Raw genomic sequence first — 20753 nt, forward strand, 5'->3', positions numbered from 1 at the left:
CATAAAGCATCGAGGGGGAGGTGTTATGGTGTGGGGGTGCTTTGCTGGTGACACTGTGTGATTTATTTAGAATTCAAGGTACACTTAACCAGCATGGCTACCACAGCATTCTGCAGCAATACACCATCCCATCTGGTTTGCGCTTAGTGGGACTATCATTTGTTTTTCAACAGGACAATGACCCAAAACACACATCCAGGCTGTGTAAGGGCTATTTGACCAAGAAGGAGAGTGATGGAGTGCTGCATCAGATGACCTGGCCTCCACAATCAACCGACCTCAACCCAATTGAGATGGTTTGGGATGAGTCAGACCGCAGAGTGAAGGAAAAGCAGCCAACAAGTGCTCAGCATATGTGGGAACTCCTTCAAGACTGTTGGAAAAGCATTCCTCATGAAGCTGGTTGAGAGAATGCCAAGAGCGTGCAAAGCTGTCAAAGGCAAAGGGTGGCTATTTGAAGAATCTCAAATCTAAAATACATTTTGATTTGTTTAACAGTTTTTGGGTTACTACATGATTCCATGCGTTATTTCATAGTTTTGATGTCTTCACTATTATTCTACAATGTAGAAAATAGTAAAAATAAAGAAAAACCTGGAAGGAGTAGGTGTGTTAACTTTTGACTGGTACTGTATTCCTCTATAAATTAAGTTACAGTGTGAATGTTCTCTGAGGGAACAAAGCATTCTGTCACTCTGTTTTTGTCTTTTAACTGATGACATCAATGCTGTGCCATAATGCCATCACAGAATTTGCATAACCTCAAAAAGACACCCAACTGTACACAGTTCTGCAACTGAAAAGGAGCCTTTTATCTTTCTTTTTTTTGTCATCAAGTTGTCCTTTTTGGCTGGTATGGGTCCATGGATGTCACAATACTGTGGGAAAATGAGCAATTTAATTCAATAATAACACTGAAAAGTAGTTTTTTATTCTTAAAAACAAATGTTTATTTTCTTTTAACAAAGCCCAATACACAATTGAAGCAAAACTGGGGAACACTGGTCAATTGCAATCTCAACGTTTCTGTCACAGTCACCTCACAGGTGAATGTGTCAACTGAAGTCATCCAGTCAGTCAGCGAGGGAGAAAATATAAAAAGTCTCACCCTCAAAACGGTGCAGGTTTTTCCAAAAGGACAGAGTGTAGAGCGAGACGACTCTGGACAAATGTGAAACAAACAAGACCAGCCTGGGATCAAACTACATTTATACAACAAACTTGAAAAAGGTACAAAGGTATAGTACAATGGTTATTTGTCCCAGAGGTGGCATAGTAGTTCAAATCCAAACTTGCTTAGTTTTAGCTGGTTCAGAAGTTATTGGCCTTGAGTGAACCAATATGCGCAAAGCAAAAGAGAAACAGTTAACGTCAAATGTGCGAGAAAACTATTAATCTTCACGTGTAAAAATACATTCTACATGATGATCGTTTTGGTCATACACTGACGCAAATCTGCTAGACAGTGTGAACAAATCTCGTACACATTGCACTGACTATTTTGTGTGTGTTAAAAAGTTTGTTTACGCTTTGTCAAATTCCACTCCCATCGGGGCTCACAAAAAGTAATGGGGGTCATACATGTAAGAAAATAAATGCATTGTTGTAAACAGAACCCACACCAAAAGGCACCACTCCCATTGCCCCGTTTAACAAATGCATACTATTTCACCCAGAGAGAAGAAAATAAGTTTACCCAACATTAACAACACTTTTTTCCCCCTGAATGAAACATATCTAATGCCTCTCTTTATCTTCCCAACCTTAGTATACCATGGGATTTGAGGAAATGTACTCCCTGCAAATATAGGCCCTATACAGGTATAATAGTGGTGCCAAAGATTGAAACGTCTCATTAGCCATTTATGTCAAAGGGAAGGGGGAATTAAAAATAAAATGTAATAGGTTAATACTCGTACTACACATTTCTTTAATGTTTCTAATAGGGATAGATGATGTAGAGGGTTACATTTGCCAGCAATGCCGGCCAGTGTAGATTTAAACAAATCAAACATCTAAATTATTTTAAGGCGAGTAGGCCTACTTCTGAACATAAATGTCACCAAACTAAAATTATTGTATTTCCTTTTTATATTGACTGGGCTTGGATGATAGTCTAATTCTCAAAGTTAACCATAATATTTTAGAATGAAAAATCCAATCTATGCATCGACAAAAAAAGTTAGTATGTTTATAATTCTGGGGACAAAACTGACTCGAAAGGAAATGTATCAAGATGATTATTTTTGTCATGTTACGTCAAAATCTCTATCAATGTGAATTTCCACTGATACATGTTGACGGTGTAGTATAGATTAACACCTTAATTTAGACTCAGACATTTACATCTTGGAATAAAGCCAGGGGTGGAAAAAAGTTTAGGGGAAATGTGCAGCAGTGACACCAATGTTTACTAGTGGGTTGGCAGCTAAATTTGGGTATTTTCTCCAAGTAACAGAACCACTTGGTATACAATGTTGTATGAGAATAAGAAATCACAGACTATTCAAAATTACTTGATCCACCCATGTAAACAACTCAAAATATTTTCTGATACAGAAAAAATACAATGTGGACAATACATACGGGAAGATAAAATGTCTCCCAATTGATCTTTTTAATAACAATTTCCATCATTTCAAGACACCGATTTGCTTTGATTTCCTTGGGGAAAGGTTATATAACAAAATAAATCTATACTGTTGTTTCCATGGAGATGGCTGAAAAGGGGAGTACAACATGCACCATTATGATTGCAGTAATCAACAAATATTCCCATCATTCTCAAATGGCACCCTCCTCCCTGTATACTATAAGGAATAGGTTGACACTTGGGATGCTACCATTGTTTCGACAAAGACCTAAAACCATGTGGCTATGTTAGAAATATTTATTGTGACTGAAGCAGCTGTCAAATACTCAAAAGGCTCTGCCTGAGAAGATCAGTTTGAAGCAAAAAAGTACTAATAAAATACTCATATTTTCCATCTTTATACCAGTTGCTGATAAAGTAGTTTGTAATAAAGTATATGTTACTATTATTAACTTTCTTAAAAATCTGAAGCAGTTTTTACTGTGGCATTTTGACACAAAATATCCTCTTGGATATTTACATGGGAAAAATACACCTTTTCAAGCATTAAAAACAAGCTTATATTATGGGTTTGCAACAGAATAAAAACACATCTTTGTAGAAATAAGGGAGATACATAATTGCATAGCAGATTAGGACATAACTGAACATTAACTGAGCTTTTTTTTGGTATGGTGCGGTAGGTTTGCTGTGTACTGACGTTCCCCTCTGTATATATACATAATTAAGTATTTCCATTTCAAGTCTGTTCATATTTTCACTCATCCACAGTAGAGAACAGTTTAGAGTCTCTGCACTGTAAGTCCGTAGGAGTCTTTTTCAAGAAAACGATTATACTTTGTCAAAAGTGCCATTTTGCTACATTTATCAGCCGATCCATGGTCTGTCACTGAACACTTACACACAGGTGTGTTAGACACCCCCAACACCAAACAGCTTTCAGATACTGTGAGTTTTGGTCACATGGACACACACTCTCTCACACACGGACACACACGCAGGGAGATAGACTTGAAAGTAAAAACACAGAAGGGGGAAAAGAGGAAAAGTAGGGGAAAAATGATGCACTCGAGTTTTATCTGTGTTTTGACATTCCAGCTGGTAAAGCTTTGAAAAGAACAAGCACCATTAGGAAAAGGCCTCCAATGTCCTCCGCTGGGGAGAGAGTTCAGCAGTTTCACCTTGACTCTATGCTCCCACAATAAGCACGAGAGAAACAAGACTACATTCAGGCTCTCGCCACTGCTCACAGTCAGTTCACAGTCGCTGAAATGTTTTCAGGCTTCGTTTTGCGTTGGTCTCTTTAGTCCTTTCCTCTCTCGTGGGTCAAAAGTCTGTTAGTAGGCAAGACACGGCCTAGCCTTTTCAAATCTTTCAGTCCAAAGTCCGAGCACAATATATAAATCTACATTTTTAGGAAAACGAGGCCCTTTCATGTTTTTGTCCAACTGAATGGCCAAGAGGGTCCTCACCGCTTCTGCTGTGCGTAGACGGGGTGCGCTAGCGTAACATTCAGAGAGTCATTGTGCTGGACCAGCGACGTGTGCTGGTAGTGGAGGACCAGTTCTTTGAGCGAGCTGTACAGGTTGTAAGGCTCGGCGAAGCCAAACCCTGAGGGCGTCTTGTTGATGACACAGTGCTTCACCTCACCTTCCACACTGGAGAGGAGAGACGGAGAAGGAGAGAAAAGTCAAGTCATATTCTATTAGGCCAGGTTGTACATTTTCGTTCCCAGCACTAGGGCACACCTGACTCTACGACTTGACTAATCATCAAGCCCTTGGTCACACAAGGTTCTACCCTATACTCTAGACATGGTTGAGCTGCAATGTCTACACTGAAGGCTACACCTGTGCTTGTAAAGTCTACAGTCTCTGAATTTGTGTTTGCACTCAATGTACTGAACAGTGTAGAAGCAAACAGCTTGACTTCAGGTTGGGGTAAACAGAAAGGGTGTAGTGCAGCACAGTCTGGGAACACTGTCAAGCTACAACGTCTACACCTGTTCCCAAACTGTGTAGCCGTACAAAAGCCTAGGTAAATTATGTTGCATCAGTAACCAAATGCAGGTAAGGGCCAGTTCAGGATGAGGTAGATGCTTACACAACTATACTATAGTAAGACAGTAGAATGAGAACAAGGTCTTTATACATACACAACACTGCAGGCGTAGCATCCTGCCTTGCTGCTGTCTCGGACCAGGAATGTTCCGTCTCTCTTCCCCCGGAGGAGGGCCTCGGCCTGCAGCCGGTTGATGTTGCCCAGCTTCCAGGAGCGCTCGTCGTGGTGGGGGAGGTCCTCATCGTCATCCACCATAGAGTATTGACTGGAGAACATAGATGGACGGAGGGAGTTAGATACTTAAAGTTTGATATTGAATGGCAAACCTTTGCAGATTGAACAACGGTGCGATGTGATTCCCCATTGCTTGTCCCATAACTTTGTCAACGTTAGATACCAGGAACATAAAATGGATGGAAGGTCAGTCTATAATACTCACTCTTCCGTGTTCTCGTTCTTGATTTCCAGCCACTCGTTGAGCTTCTTCTGCCTGACTCCCTTCTGGGTCAACCACCTGGAACACAAGAACCATGAAAAGACAGATTAGAGACCGGAAGTATTGAGACCTTTACAAGACGTTCCCCATCACCAGAACAATAAAGTTATTAGAATTTATTTGAGACTAGGCGGTGATATATATATGTTACTTACATGAGGTACTGATCCCTGGTCTTGCGGAGCTGGATGAGGTCGGGCTTGATGCTGTTCATCCTTTTGTCGATCTCTCGGTAGTCAGCGGCCTGCTTCTTCAGATCCTCCTCTAGACGCCGCTTGCTGTCCACGATCTCACTGATACGAGACTTCAGTTTCTCATAGTTGCCCATGATCCTGAGGAAAACAATAACTCAGTTATGAAGCGTTAAGAAATTGATCAGATAAGAAAACAATGTCCAAATTGTATTTTATTTGCCGTTTGGGGGGGTCTAGATCAAGTGCTTACCTCTGGATCTCCTTTTCATTGCCTTCCCTCCTGAACTTCTCAATGTACTCCTTGCTGTACCGCTCTTGCGTTTGGCACTGCTCCTCGAAGATCTTGATGGTTTCGTTGAATGCTTCGATCGCTGTCCTTTTCATTTGGATTTCCTGGGACGTCCTGGTGTACTCCTCGTAGAGTCGGTCGTACTCTCGGTTCTTCTCCTGGTACTGCTGGTGGTACTCATGGAGCTTCTTCCCCACAGCCTCGATGTTGTCCTCCTTCACCACCTGATCCTGAGAAGGGGAGTAGAAGAAATGGATTAGAGCTGTAGATCTACAATGATTCATTTGCAAAGACTTTGAACTATGACGTATTGTGTGAAACGTCCTAAACAAATAAAGTTTATGATCATGCTGACGGTTACCTGCTGGTGTTTGGAGACGGGGAACTGCAGCTTGACGTCTAGCTTGGGGTTGTATTGGGCCAGTGACTCATTGCGGTAGTGGTTGATGAGCTCCACCACCGAGTTGAAGGTCAGGGGGTCTGAAAAGCCATACTTCCCATCCCGGTGGAATATCTTTATCAGCTTATTGTTACCCCCTTTTCTGTAAGTGGAGACCAGTAGGGAGGGAACCAATTAAAAACTAAATATTCAACAAACACTAGTTATCAAGGATGGTGAGAAGTGAGTCTTTTCGAGGGAAGGAGAAAGACTTACCTCAACGTGAGTGTGTAGTCGCCGTGCATCTTGGTGGAGGCGTCACGGACCAAGAACGTACCGTCGGCCGTGTCCCTCAACTTCTCGTTGACCTCCTCGCGGGAGATGTCTCCCCAGTACCACTCGGCGTCCTGCAGCGCCATGTTGTTGTTCATACCGTTGTTAGTGACAGCAGGGGGCGTGGGTTTGGGTGGCTTGGGAGGTAGGGCTGTAGTGTACGAGAGGGGAGAGTGATGGCTGCTTAGTTCATGTGATGATGATAGTCAATTCCCTAGTACATTAAACAGGAGCATGCAGTTATCAGGAGTGATATGTCAGAAAATCCTGGCGTAGTCTATATAATGTAATGCTAGGCCAGTATGCCAGGGGAGAGCTGAAAGGGGTTGTAGAAATATATATTACTCTATAGCTGCGAGTGGCAATATTCTTCCATTTGCTTTGCGGATAATTAAATTGGCCCACAAATCTGTACGATACACATTCAAATGGACATCTGTTAGCCCCGCGAGCAGGAGAGAGCCATTTGAACCTAATCAAACGTCTGCGGCAGTTAGCAGTATCCTCCCCTCATCATCCTCCCCACTGCTCTTTCTCATTCCAATCCTTTCCAATTGATTACATTGGGCTGAAAGAATACCACTGCTCTCCAACAGTGAGAGAGAGCGAGAGAAAGAGCAAGTGTGATATAGAGAGAGCGAGACAGCGAGAGCGAGTGAGTCAGGGAGAATGGATTTCATTCAAGAAAAAAAGAGCCCCTTCCCTCCATCATCTCCAGTCCCCAGCGTTGGGACATGACCATAAATCACAACAACGAGAAATCAACCCCATCTGTTGCCCCAATTACACCACACACAGATAATCTCTGCCTTTCTGCAAAACGGCCACAAAAAAATAGAGAAAAAATAAATTACACTGCATAATTTCAGACCTAAATGGAGCACAGCTTTGAGCCAGCAGCTCAAATGCAAATAGCTGTAAACCATCTGATAATCATCAAGTAAGTCCTATAACTCAGCCACATATCCACCAATATAACTGCCTGTAGAGAGAAACCAATGAACCCACCGAGCTCCAGTGACAAAAAACCTCAATGACATCATCACGTTGCATTGAGCACATCCAGTCCTTTCTCTTCCAATGGCTTCTTCTAAGCAACAGCATTCTCCCCAATAAAGATTCTCATTCCTATTTCATGCTGCTAGCTCTCAGAATCAATAAGCCCTAATTACTGCATTGGATTGGCTAATCACACGAGTGACTCAGGCTCGCTCGACATAGCTGCCACTCTTTCAGAGGAGCAGGCAGGAGAGAGCAGAGCTGAAATGGCAGCAGGCTATTTTTAAACCACTAGAGATGCTGCACTCCCTTTGTTCCCTCGCTCTGTATCTGCCTACTGCCCTGCGGCAGTGTACCTCACAGGCTTGAGTATATCAGGAGAGACACCGAGCCATGGGTATAATATACATATTTATAACATGAGCCATATCCATGGTGATGGAATAATGTATGAAACAGTGCTGTTCCCTTTGGCTGGAGTTATCGAAAACTCGATCTTTCCAACAGCCAACTGGTCGCAGCAGTGCCTAAAGCCACTGATCCAAAAGAGAGGTGCTCAGAGATGGCCAGAGGGTATGGCAATGCAAGCAGCAGTTTTGGGCTGACAGCCAAGGTGACGTTTCATCGCCACCAGAAAACCTTGCATTTGCCTTGTGAACTTCCTGCGCTGCAGCTGCTAGCCTCAGACTATCGTATCCCTGCCATACTTAAACCAATGTCTCAGCATGCAGTGAGACAGACTTGTCATGCAACATCCAACGTGAATGAGCTAGTCAGTTCGCCTACCTGGAGGGTCCATCTCTAGGTAAAAGAAAGGTTCTGAATCGACGTTGAACTCGGGTCTCAGACAAGAGTCCTCCAAATCCTCCATGTTTCAGACACCGCCTTGCTGCACATTTGAATGATAAAATCGTAATCCGTCTGGAATGGAGCCCTGTTCTCTTTATACGACCACCTCAAAACCCATTTTAAAAAGCCATCTTTAAGGGCAGCTTGCCTGCTTCCTTCCTCAGTAATGCGTTACATCACTTACCACAGCCAATAGCGCGGGGGGACCGTCACCAACAACTCTTGCATCTTTCATTTCCAGAAAGCGATGTCGTCATTTTGAAAGCTCACTGGCCTTTTCCCATTTTAAGTTGTCGCTGCTAACCCTCAATGTGCACAGCCCATGCAGTGCACATCACAGTATCTATATAGACTAGAACACGCACAGGCTAAAATACCCCTATAACAATCTGTTTAGTACACAGCATCCTTTCCAGAGATAGATCCGACTATAGCTGCTGCAAACATCTTCTCTTAGCTCTAGCGCAGTTGGAGAGAAAAAAAACCTGCAGCCTCTCTCTTTCTCTCCTGCTCTGTGGCTCTCAGCCCTCCCTCCCGCAGGTTGCTCAATCCCTCCTCCCCGCGCGTGTCGTGTACCGGTTTAGTCCGGCCCACTGTTGGCACGGAGACAAAGCAAGCTCTGCTGCTGCTGCTGCACGTAGGCAGAGCAGCTCCACTAGATGTCCTAAAGCCTTTGCCCCGGTCACAGCCACCCACTTACTACCGCCAGTCACCCGGAGGCTCCAGAATACACCAGTAATTCTCCGGGGGGGGGGGGGATGGAGTCTTTCCAAAGGCAGTGTGGGAATGATGAAATAGGCCACATTGACTGAAAGTATACCAGATAAAAGCTTATCGGAGTGATAAGGAGGACAGTTTAGCTTGGCTGTACCTTTTTAAGGGCATGTGATCTCATTTACGGATAGCTAGCTACATGTACACACTAAATTGAAGTCATACAAATATGATTTTATACATTTAAATACATTATTCAACTTCATATTCATGGACTTCATTTTGTATTTATTTTTGCTCGGTAGTAAATCATATTCCGATTGGGGCCTCTAAAATTGCCTCTGAAATGGTACAGTCCAAATGGGAAATTCTGCACCGTTGTCCCTAGATAAATCAGCGTGCCGTTCTGACCACACAGAAAGACAGCCGGGTGATATATGGGGCCTGTACGAACCAGCAGCGGAGAGAGAGAGAGAAATGCCTTGAGGAGAACCTGTTCTCTTGACAGCTCCAGGAGAAAGGCCATTAAAAAAAAAACGACAAAACCTGTCAGTCTTGTTTCTGTCCCATAGCACTGTTACCATTTATTTTCCATTTTCTATCTGGCTATTCATCTTTCTCTCAAGGTTTTGCTGAAGCCCTTGCATTAGCAATAAACCCTTTAAGCTTATCCAGTGTATCAGATTTGCAACGATTCAAGATCTCAAACTTACGTTGCAAGTTGTGCATGTTCTGGTAAAGGCACCAGTGGTGTCTTTGTTTAATTCTCCCAATAACGGTGTGTAAAATCCAAACAGATAGAGGTCTAGATTGAAAACTCTCAAGTCCTTCTGAAAAGTTCCATTCCGTGGCTTAAACCAGATTACTTTACTTTAGTTCTCAGGGAGGTGACGGTCCGTTCAGTGGTACTTAATGAAATCCAGGTAATCCGGTAACTCTCTGGTTTGGCTTGGAGGCAGGTGCTTGCCTGACTGCCTGGCTTGCTCCTTGATCTGACGCGGGTGGTGTGACAGTGAGGGAGGGCTGCGTGCCTCTCTGTACCGCTCCCTCTTGCTCTCTACCTCCCCACTCTCTCTCTACCTCCCTATCTCACTCCCCCCCCTCTATTGCTCCCCTCTCTCCCTCTCTCTAAATGTTATGCCAGGCTGAGGAGGGCTGTGCGCATGGGGACCGCTGGTTAAAGAGCAACTGCCTTCAGAAATCAACGAATCCCTTTGAAAACGGCCTATGTGGCATCGATATGAGTCAGAAACAGTTATCCTAGTGTCAAAATTTACTACAAAGTGTAAAATAGGATCATTTTGGTCATAAAGTCAGTCTTGAAACATTCATGCGTCACAACAGGTATATGAAGGTTGGGTTTTGATTTGACGATTTACATTTGCCCACTAACATGGGGTGGACAGCTGCGGTGATTTCTCTCTATCCAATAGCATAGACAGTGAGACAGACCTGCCCAGCAGCCTGACTTTGTTTACATAAGACAACACGTCGCGCATCTTAACTTGAGAAATACTGCACCCACCAAACTCCTTAGATAGATGTAAAATAGCACAACTAAAACATCCTCCGCAAAATCGTCAATTACAGATTTCTTGAGTTAAATTAGATTCATTCTGGGGATTTTGAGGAAGTGAAATAGGCTTCCGTGTCTACAGTGTCTCATGGGGGACAAACATCATTAACCAAACGCGGAATAGGTCAGGAAACATCCCCTGTAGCTCAGTTGGTTTAGCATGGCGCTTGCAACGTCAGGGTTGTGGGTTCGTTTCCCACGGGGGCCCAGTATGAAAATGTATGCACTCACTAACTGTAAGTCGCTCTGGATAAGAGCGTCTGCTAAATGACTAAAAATAAAATACACCTCCGAGACTGAAATCTCGTTTTTCTAATGAGCAACAGAAAAACACACGTGCCAATCAGCGTGTTCAGTGGCTCTAATGACTAGCTGAGCTGCTGCCTTGGTGTTGGCCCTGCCTGCCCACTCTGAAACCTGGCCCTAGTGCCAACCAACTGTGTGCGCACGTCTCTCTCGCTCACGCTCTCTCTCTCCGTGTTCGAAAGGGAGGGAGTGAGGAGGGGGGGGGTGTTCAGTCTTATGATTAACTCGCACAGGTTCAAATATTTGCTGAGCTGGGCACTTTGGGGCTAGGAGGGGCGTGTGGAGGGAGGGGTTAGAAGTGGGAGGCAGAGGGGAGAGGAGTGTGGGCCTAGGAAGTCGGAGCAGCCACCGGGCTAACACCTTGATCTCACCCAAAGTGTCATTGCATCAATGATGCGTAATAAATTCTGCAGTAAAAAACAACAACATTATGTAATCCAAACATTTGTGGATGTGTGTGCAACAAAAGTTTATATTTCTGTCAAGTCAACGCATACAATTTGATACATACTTTGGATAAATCCAACATATGCACCACACAGAACGCACTGCAACTGCATCTGCAAGGCATTGGTGCAAGGCAAATGCAGTGTTCGATTGGAAATGAATGTACTACTGGTGTACCAAAACGCAATGACGCTGTCAGTCTGGTCGTGGTGTAACAAGAGGTGCTTTGTGGAACAGACAGAGTTTCCAGTCAAACCAAATCTAAGTGGCCTTTGGCTGCTTACTTAAAATAGGCACCCAGTAACTGGGAGGAGGTGCCCAGGCACGCACACAGACAGGCAATCGTTCAGAGAAACACGCATTTGCAGACAGTATACATACCCACACTTTCGTAGAAAGTCTCACACATGCTCTCAAAGATGCCCACGTACACACAGTCACACACACAGGTGGTGTTAAACGGGTCGAATTTGACAGCCAAACTGCTCCCCTCCGAGTCCAACCTGCCTGGCATGTATGTGTATGTACCAGTGCATGGCACATAGTGTGTTTATGTGTGCGCAGGTGTGTGTTCGCACAGGAAGAGACCTGGCTGGTTCAGCAGAAAGAGAAGTCAAAGCGTGCAGTGTTGAGTGTTTGTGCTCGTCCTCCCAAGTCGGCCCATTGCTCCTACAGGTGTGAACTACTGACAGCGGTCCACGTGAGAGGGACGTAAGAAATAGACCCTAACAGATAATAAAATGTTTAAAACAGTGACAGCCAGGCAATGGGCCCCCGGGCTGCCCACCAAAGGCGGTCTTAACTAGCAACTGTAAAAACATAACTGTGCCACGCAACGGTGTGCACGCCCACACCAGAATGCTAGTGTCTAGAGAACGCTAGGCTTAGTCCAAACCCCACCGGTTATGCGAAAAAATAATATTAAAATATATATATATATATATATATATATATATAACATTGCTTTTTTCTTTTTTACACAATATATGGTTTTATTCCTTCATGACCTGAATTTATGAAATGTTAAAACTTTAGTTTACAGAGTATTTCTGGCCAAAGTACAAAGTCTTACATAATGAATCAAGGGTTTGATGGAATCCACCTAAAACCCTGCTACATCAACTACTTTCACTTTGACCTCAACAAGCCACTGACTTCCTGTTCAAAAGGCGGCTCTATCCTCGGCATCAAACCAGAAATTAACACAACCCATTTTTACACAACACCCATCATTGAGAGACTGCTATGGGTTAAAGGGACACTTTAGGATGTTGGCAATGAAGCATTTTATCTACTTCCCCAGAGTCAGATGAACTCGTGTAGGGCTGTTGCGGTGACCGTATTACCGCCATACCGGCGGTCACAAGTCATGAAGGCAGTCAAATTCCACGTGAACGTTTAGTCACGGTAACTAGGCTTCTCCAAGCTCTGATGCTGCTGATGGTCATTAGTAGCCTACCAAACTTGCTAACTGCCTGGTACTCAGCACTCCATTGTCCCTCTAATCACTCTGACAATGCAAATGTGTTCGAAAATCTAATCAAACACTTCTCGCGCAATAGGCTTATATTTACAACAGGAGCATAGCCTTCCTGGCTGGCATGAAAATAAACCACAGGGAAAAGCGTCCTCTATTCGCTATTTAAGTGCATAGATGCCCGTTTCGATACAGGTGCATGATAATGGTCCATTCTAAATCAAAACAAATTTCAAACTAATATTATTTAATATTTGTAAAGACAAGATTAAATCAAGAATAGTCTGATGGGTGACAATATTAGCCTCTCACTTGTGAATGATATATTATCACTTGTGAATGATGCCCAGCATAAGAAACAATGCCTAGCCCATAGGCCTATATGTTTTAATAAGGTTTGTATCACAACTAAAGTGGCCAAATAACTTCTTAAAATTAAGCACATTAATCCACTTTACAATGGGTGTAGAGCCTAACTGGCATACATAAGCAGTGCATGAGTTTAAAGTTTGAGGAAGATAATTTTAACCATAAAAATGCACCTTTATAATAAAAGCATTACATGCATAATAGCATTTGTGGTCACTTTTGATAATGGTGTTTTCCCACTAATGGAACATTTGCGCTTAAAGCCTACTGCTGTGTGTGTATTGCCTAATAGTTGATCAACATTTTAAGCTAAACGTTCTGATCTGTTGCGTCAGCCTCATTGCGTAAAAAAGTTGTTTTGATGCTAGTGGTTGTATTAATTTGGGATCTATCGCATCCCACAACTGTTTGGAATATTTATTTATTGCACAGAATAGGTCAACTTTTGTACTATGGGGGATAGTAGATTGACATAAGCTAGTGCTTTTGCTGTTCGTTAGGCCTACTCATCTTGTTGGCTGACGGAAAGTAAATGTGGACAGTTCTTCCATAAAGGCCTGATTGGTAGAGTGCTGCAGAGATGGTTGTCCTTCTGGATGGTTCTCCCATCTCCACAGAGGAACTCTGGAGCTCCGTCAGAGTGACCATCGGGTTTTTGGTCACCTCCCTTACCAAGGCCCTTCTCCCCCGATTGCTCAGTTTGGTCAGGCAGCCAGCTCTAGGAAGAGTCTTGGTGGTTTCAAACTTCTTCCATTTAAGAATGATGGAGGTCACTGTGTTCTCAGGGACCTTAAATGCTACAGAAACTGTGGGACCTTATATAGACAGCTGTGCCTTTCCAAATCATGTCCAATCAATTGAATTTACCACAGGTGGACTCCAATCAAGTTGTAGAAACATCAAAGATGATCAATGGAAACAGGACGCACCTGAGCTAAATTTTCCAGTCTCATAGCAAAAGGTCTAAATACTTGTGTAAATAAGGTATCCGTTTTTTATTAGTAATACATTTGCACAAGTTTCAAAAAACCTGTTTTCGCTTGGTCATTATGGGGTATTGTGTGTAGATTGATTAGGATTTTATTTTATTTGATCAATTTTAGAATAAGGCTGTAACGTAACAAAATGTGGAAAAAGTCAACGGGTCTGAAAACTTTCCGAATGCACTGTATATTTAGCAATTTGCATAACTGTTAGTTAGATACCATAGACTTCCAGTCATTGAGCTAACGCTAGCTAGCAATGACTTGCGAAACTACCTCTAACATACTGGACAGAGACATAACAACGGTATCCACAAGTTCATCTGACTCTGGCGAAGTAGATAAAGGGCCTCATTTCCAAAATCTCAGAATAATTCTTTGCCGGTTCCAACGCTAAGTATACATTTACATTTTAGTCATTTAGCAGACACTCTTATCCAGAGCGACTTACAGTTAGTGAGTGCATACATTTTTCATACTGGCCCCCCGTGGGAATCGAACCCACAACCCTGGCGTTGCAAGCGCCATGCTCTACCAACTGAGCTACAGGAGGCTATACGCGAAGCAAACCAAATGCTAGGCAAGAACCAAGGGAAAATAATGTGTTTAATAAAAGCCTTATTGCTTTTCTCGTCATTTGCCGTGTATATAGTCCCCTGTAGCTCAGTTGGTAGAGCATGGCGTTTGCAACGCCAGGGTTGTGGGTTCGATTCCCACGGGGGACCAGTATGAAAAAAAAAAAAAAAAATGTATGCACACACTAACTAAGTCGCTCTGGATAAGAGCGAGTGCTAAATGAATAAAATGTAAAATGTATATCAAAAACAGCGTAGTGATATTTCAAATAGAACAATAAAAAATAAAAACGATATGTAGCAGTAGCGATTTCTTCCCTCATCACTATATGCGATGGGGCCACTTTTTCACCACAATAGCGACCTGTTTGTGTGCAGTGCAGCCGGTACAGCCTCTGCTACTGCTGCAGTGCGAGTTGCCGTGCGGCTGTACGGTCTAAGAACAGCCCATGTCCCCTGCTGTTCCCCTCAGCTCCGGCAGTCAGTCAGTACCAAGTGCTTAGCTCCACTGCAGTCTTAATATATGCACAGGGGCCATTCTGTCAATGCTCAATTTTCCATAACACAGTACATGAATGTAAATCTTTCACAGAGGCAGGGATGGGCATTCGTTTCGCTTTAAATATAGAACTGAGATACAGACAGTCACTCTGTATCTCTGCATACACTCCCAACCAGAAGAGCATACCAGATGCTGAATAACAGAAAAGGGCAATGTGGGTTTCTTACCTGGAGCCGCCTGGGCTTCTGTCCATTCGCTGGTCACGAGGGTCTCGATGATCTTGATGTGAGCATCCGGGCTGGGCTCGCAGCTGATGATGATGATGATGATGAAAAGGTGAACAAGTAGAACGGAAAAAAAGAAGAAGAAAAAAGCTGTGAAATTGAGTCAGCGATTTTCATGCCAGCTGACTGGCCCTGCTGTTCTGGTTAATCAGTGGTCTCTCTCCCTCTTTCTCTCAGTCTCTCTCTAACTGTTGGGACTTCAAGCCCGGTTTGAATTGCTACAGCACAGCTGGCAAATAGAAAAGCTCCCCAACTTAAATCCTTTCACTGCGAGTGTGTGTGCCTGACAAGGCTGTGTGCAAGAGGCTCGGTACACTCCTGTGTGTGAGTGGGCAGCTTGCCTGAGTTTCAGTGTCCTTGTTTGTGTGTGTCAGAGTGAGTAGGTGTGCTTCCTTTAGTTTGTGGAGGTCTGTGCGTGCGTGCGTCTGTCTGTGCGCACGTCCGTCTGTGTGTGTGCGCGTTTCTGTCTGTGTGTGTGTGTGTGTTCGCACGTCTGTCTGTCTGTCTGTGTGTGTGTCTGTGCGCCTGTCTCTTTCTTCCACCCACCTGGCAGCCTGCTGTCTGAAAAGCACGGGGCTGAAGATCTCGCCCAGCGCACGGGAGCTGAGCAGGTTCTTGGGTGCGTTGTGGCACACCCGGGACCAGTGGCGCAGCAGGCAGTGGAAGGTGAGCCAGTACTGGGCCGGCAGGCTGGGTGCGCTGGCGATGTGACGCAGCAGCTGGGCACACTCCTCGGGGCTCTGCACCTCTGGGGGACCAACACACACACACCGGTGTCAGAGAGGAAGGAATGTCACACTGTCAAAACCCTTCCAAAAGCTCCCTCAGTTGAAGTTACAGAGGTGTGAGGCGAGCAGGCTTCCCTTCGACCAAAAAAAGAGCCCAGTGCGCAGTAGTCGGGTTAGAAAACCGCATTGAGATTGTGTGTGCTCAACAATGAGTGAGGAGTGCAAGGTACACTTGCAGATGATTGGCTAGCACTGAGATGTGGGAGATAAACCTTCAGGCTTATTTTAGTTGCTATTAACCACAGAGATCCTGTTTCTGGCCATGTGACAGAACGAAAATCCAGCTGGCGCTGAAGAACAGAACAAAAGGGAGGGAGGGAGAAAGAAAGAGAGCGAAGGAGAGAGAAAGAACCCAAGACAGATGTAGAGATACAGGGGAGGGAGGGACAGAGATTCAGAGAGCGACAGAAGGCGAGAGAGAGAAAGAAGGCGAGAGAGAGACAGACAGACAGAAGGTGCAAGAGAGAGAGAGAGAGAAAGAAAGATCCCAAGACAGATAGAGAAAGTGAACCTAAGAAATGCGGGGAGGGAGGAAGAGAGAGAGAGAGCAATAGAGAAAGATAGAGTGTGTGTCTGTTCTCGGTCTCTGTAAGGGCCAACGGGTGGATATTGACACTAGTTCTAGATCCTCTGGGTTCCCTCTCCAATCTCAAAAGGTACAGAGTGTTCCATAGCCCGTCCAGTGGTAGATCAGGTTAGGGCTGCTGTGTACCTTTGGCTTGACACACGGCCCACTGAAAGCCTATATTCAAATATTCTGCATTATTGCTGAGAGCTACAAACAACAAATTTCAACCTCTAACCAACATGCTGATTTGGACTTGACAGGAAGGAAACAACAGTGGGTGCTATAGAATAATGGTTGTAATCATGTGGTGTATTCTGATAAGAGTGAATGGCAGTGTTTACAGTGTGTGTGTGTACCTTGGGCGGTGTGAACCAGCTGAGTGTAAATGGCTGGTGGGATGACAGGCTGGGGAAGATCCTGCAGGTACCGACGGAGACCGTCACACAACATCTGCAGGTCCATCTGGTCCAGGTCTGCTGACGGGGGATCTGAACACAACACACACACAACGTTTGCTCAAGGTCTAACAGCTTTTCAAAAAATATATATAATAATAATAATTAAAGAGACATTGAATTTGAATTTGGGTGGAAATAAGTGAATAACATGAATTCTACTCACCAGTGTCAAAGCACTGTCTGACATCCAGTCCACCACCCGCTGTGAAGGTCCTGTACAGAGTTGGGTTGTCCAGACCTACACAGAATCAAGGAGCACATAATAAGCCACTAGCTAAAATGCAATTACTTTGATTCCTAGAAAGTCCATAGCTAAGCTGCCATTACTTTGATTCCTAGAAAGTCCATAGCTAAGCTGCCATTACTTTGATTCCTAGAAAGTCCATAAAATCACTATAAAAATAATTCCACAACACATTTAGGGTATTTAAATAATGTTGTTGATACACGAGCAGCGAATCTTCTAGAATGCAAATATAGGAAATATAGGAAAAGGGCGGCAGGTAGCTTAGTGGTTAAGAGCGTTGTGCCAGTAACTGAACGGTCGCTGGTTCTAATCCCCTTAGCCAACTAGGCAAAAAAAATCTGCCGATGTTCCCTTGAGCAAGGCACTTAACCCTAATTGCTCCTGTAAGTCGCTCTGGATGAGAGCGTCTGCTAAATGACTAAAATGTAAATGTTTAGATGACCAGTTTGTATTAGTCTGGTGTGTACTGGCCAGCTCAGCTCACCTTTCCTCTCGATGGCCTCCAGCAGCCTAGCCAGCATGGGGGGGGCCGTCTCTGGGAGGGCAAACTGCTCCGTCAGGTCCAGTAGGGCTGAGCCTGGAAGACGAGAGAAGAAGAGAGGAATAGTAGTTCAGTATTTACGTTTGTCATTTTCACTTAAAGGTCGTCTTCAGGATTCAATAGGTAACAAAATGGTGAAGGCTAAGAGAAAGACAGGCTGGGAGGGGATGAGTTGTAGGCCTAAGTCTAAGTTTATAGGCAGGGTTGGGGGTCAATTTCATTTAAACGTATCAGGCAGTGAATTGAAATTCAGTACATTAATTGAAAATCAAGCCCTTGTTGGTTATATGTAAGAGAGTCCTAACAAGACACAAAGGGGTCCATTTTGGGCCTCCACTTCAGTCCCACCACCAAGATGGCCTCTATCCACACCCCTTGCCCTCAGGCAGGCTAATATATTAATCCCACTTTGCCATGCGTTCACATGGTGTGATGTTGTGGGCAGAGAGCGGCTGTGCCTTTCAAATGGGCAGGAAAGGAGATTTGGGACTGGAGCGCAACTTCAAAAGGTATAGAAGACATCAGACCAAAGGAGCGGTGGAGAGACCAAAAGGCAACCGTGCACAACCCAACGATTCAGGTTAGAAAGGTGCTGAGCAGTAGATACCATTAAGGTTACGCTGGGTTGGACCAAGCAAACACCCAGTGATATGCATGAGACAAGCCAGGTCTGAGGCTTTTTTCCCCCATTAGATCTTAGCATCCAGGTGTGGTGGACATGAAAGGGTCCGGGGGCTGGCACCGATTTTATTTGGATTTACAAAAAGGTTATTTTTAAAGAGCACTTTTCTGAAAGGGCCAACTGTTAGAAGCTTTGAGTCTGCAGTTTCAAATGCAGACAACCATGAATGGAGCCCCTTTCACGTTTTCTTTCCCCCCCCCTCTCTCTACCCTGAAATTGTTTAACTTTTTTGTAAACGGGCATGAAAGTGGGCATCTAGCGTAGCTATCTACGCATTCACGCCGGTCATTAGCCTGGAAACGTTCAGTCCCCCAGGAGGCTGCTTGCTAGGCTAAATAATTATCTGCCATATTTATTGCTATGTCCTCGTTTCACACCGAACGCTGTGGAAAACTCTGTCCGATTGCGTGTGAACCGACTGGATCAGAAGAGAGAGAGACCTTTAGCCACCAAACACGCTCACCCGTGTAGGCTAGAGACAACTGCCATCTGGAAGACATTACTGTGTGGAACGCACCACATGGAACAGAAAGAGGGGCGTTTTCTCAGAAGCAGTGAACTTTGAGCTAATGGAACACCAAAGTTTCCCCAAATAGAGAACTTGACATCCAGTTCCACCTTTGTACGGCTTGGAAGTGTAACCTTCCTACCCAGACAGACATCCTACACTGCTGTCCCCCTCTACTGCCAAAGCCCTGCCAGCCTCGGCCTTCCGCTTCTGGGAAACTCACTTCACAACCTGGGGCTAAATTTACACCTGGCCCCACCGCTACTAAAAGTCAATATGCAGGATAACAAGCCTAGCAACACCATTCTAAATTTTTCCCCTGACCCATCTGTCTATCTCCTCATTTGAATTCCATGCTGTCACAGTCACTAGCCCATTTAAGCTTAATATCCTTGTCATCTATCGCCCTCCAGGTTCCCTTGGAGAGTTCATCAATGAGCTTGACGCATTGATAAGTTCCTTTCCTGAGGATGGCTCACCCCTCACAGTTCTGGGGGATTTCAACCTCCCTACGTCTACATTTGACTCATTTCTCTCTGCCTCCTTCTTTCCACTCCTCTCCTCTTTTGACCTCACCCTCTCACCGTCCCCCCCTACTCACAAGGCAGGCAATACGCTTGACCTCATCTTTACTAGATGCTACTAATCTCACTGCAACTCCCCTCCAAGTCTCCGACCACTACTTTGTATCCTTTTCTCTCTCCCTCTCCTCCAACACTACTCACTCTGCCCCTACACAGATGGTAATGCGCCGTCGCAACCTTCGCTCTCTCTCTCCCGCTACTCTCTCCTCTTCCATCCTATCATCTCTTCCCTCTGCTCAATCCTTCTCCCTCCAATCTCCTGATTCTGCCTCCTCAACCCTCCTCTCCTCCCTTTCTGCATCCTTTACTCTCTATGTCCCCTATCCTCCCGGCCGGCTCGGTCCTCCCCTCCAGCTCCGTGGCTTGATGACTCATTGCGAGCTCACAGAACAGAGCTCAGGGCAGCTGAGCGGAAATGGAAGAAAACTAGACTCCCTGCAGACCTGGCATCTTTTCACTCCCTCCTCTCTACATTTTCTTCATCTGTTTCTGCTGCTAAGGCCACTTTCTACCACTCTAAATTCCAAGCATCCGCCTATAACCCTAGGGAAGCTCTTTGCCACATTCTCCTCCCTGCTGAATCCCCCCTCCTCCCTCTCTGTGGATGACTTCGTCAACCATTTTGAAAAGAAGGTTGACGACATCCGATCCTCGCTTGTTAAGTCAAATGACACTGCTGGTCCTGCTCACACTGCCCTACCCTATGCTTTGACTTCTTTCTCCCCTCTCTCTCCAGATAAAATCTTGCGACTTGTGACGGCAGGCCGCCCAACAACCTGCCCGCTTGACCCTATCCCCTCCTCTCTTCTCCAGACCATCTCCAGTGACCTTCTCCCTTACCTCACCTCGCTGATCAACTCATCCTTGACCGCTGGCTATGTCCCTTCCGTCTTCAAGAGAGCGAGAGATGCACCCCTTCTCAAAAAACCAACACTCGATCGCTCCGATGTC

General features: G+C 44.7%; 1 protein-coding gene across 6 annotated transcripts in view; it reads right to left on the reverse strand.

Moving 5' to 3' along the window:
• Nucleotides 1–2583: 2583 nt before the first annotated feature.
• Nucleotides 2584–20753, reverse strand: part of LOC121541581 (phosphatidylinositol 3-kinase regulatory subunit alpha) — a 39106-nt gene continuing 20936 nt past the window's right edge. The window contains exons 3-14 of one of the 6 annotated variants that reach the window (XM_041850689.2): nt 17972–18064; nt 17404–17478; nt 17139–17270; nt 15973–16174; nt 15370–15452; nt 6289–6496; nt 5995–6175; nt 5595–5863; nt 5306–5482; nt 5094–5168; nt 4749–4919; nt 2584–4251 (exon numbers count right to left, since the gene is read on the reverse strand). In XM_041850689.2, coding sequence (XP_041706623.2) covers nt 4062–4251; nt 4749–4919; nt 5094–5168; nt 5306–5482; nt 5595–5863; nt 5995–6175; nt 6289–6496; nt 15370–15452; nt 15973–16174; nt 17139–17270; nt 17404–17478; nt 17972–18064 — 1856 coding nt within the window. In that variant the 3' untranslated portion in view covers nt 2584–4061. The other 5 variants (XM_041850690.2, XM_041850692.2, XM_041850693.2 and 2 more) reach the window with 5 other exon arrangements.

Source organism: Coregonus clupeaformis, chromosome 27, assembly GCF_020615455.1.
Source record: "Coregonus clupeaformis isolate EN_2021a chromosome 27, ASM2061545v1, whole genome shotgun sequence".
Classification (NCBI taxonomy): Eukaryota; Metazoa; Chordata; class Actinopteri; order Salmoniformes; family Salmonidae; genus Coregonus; species Coregonus clupeaformis.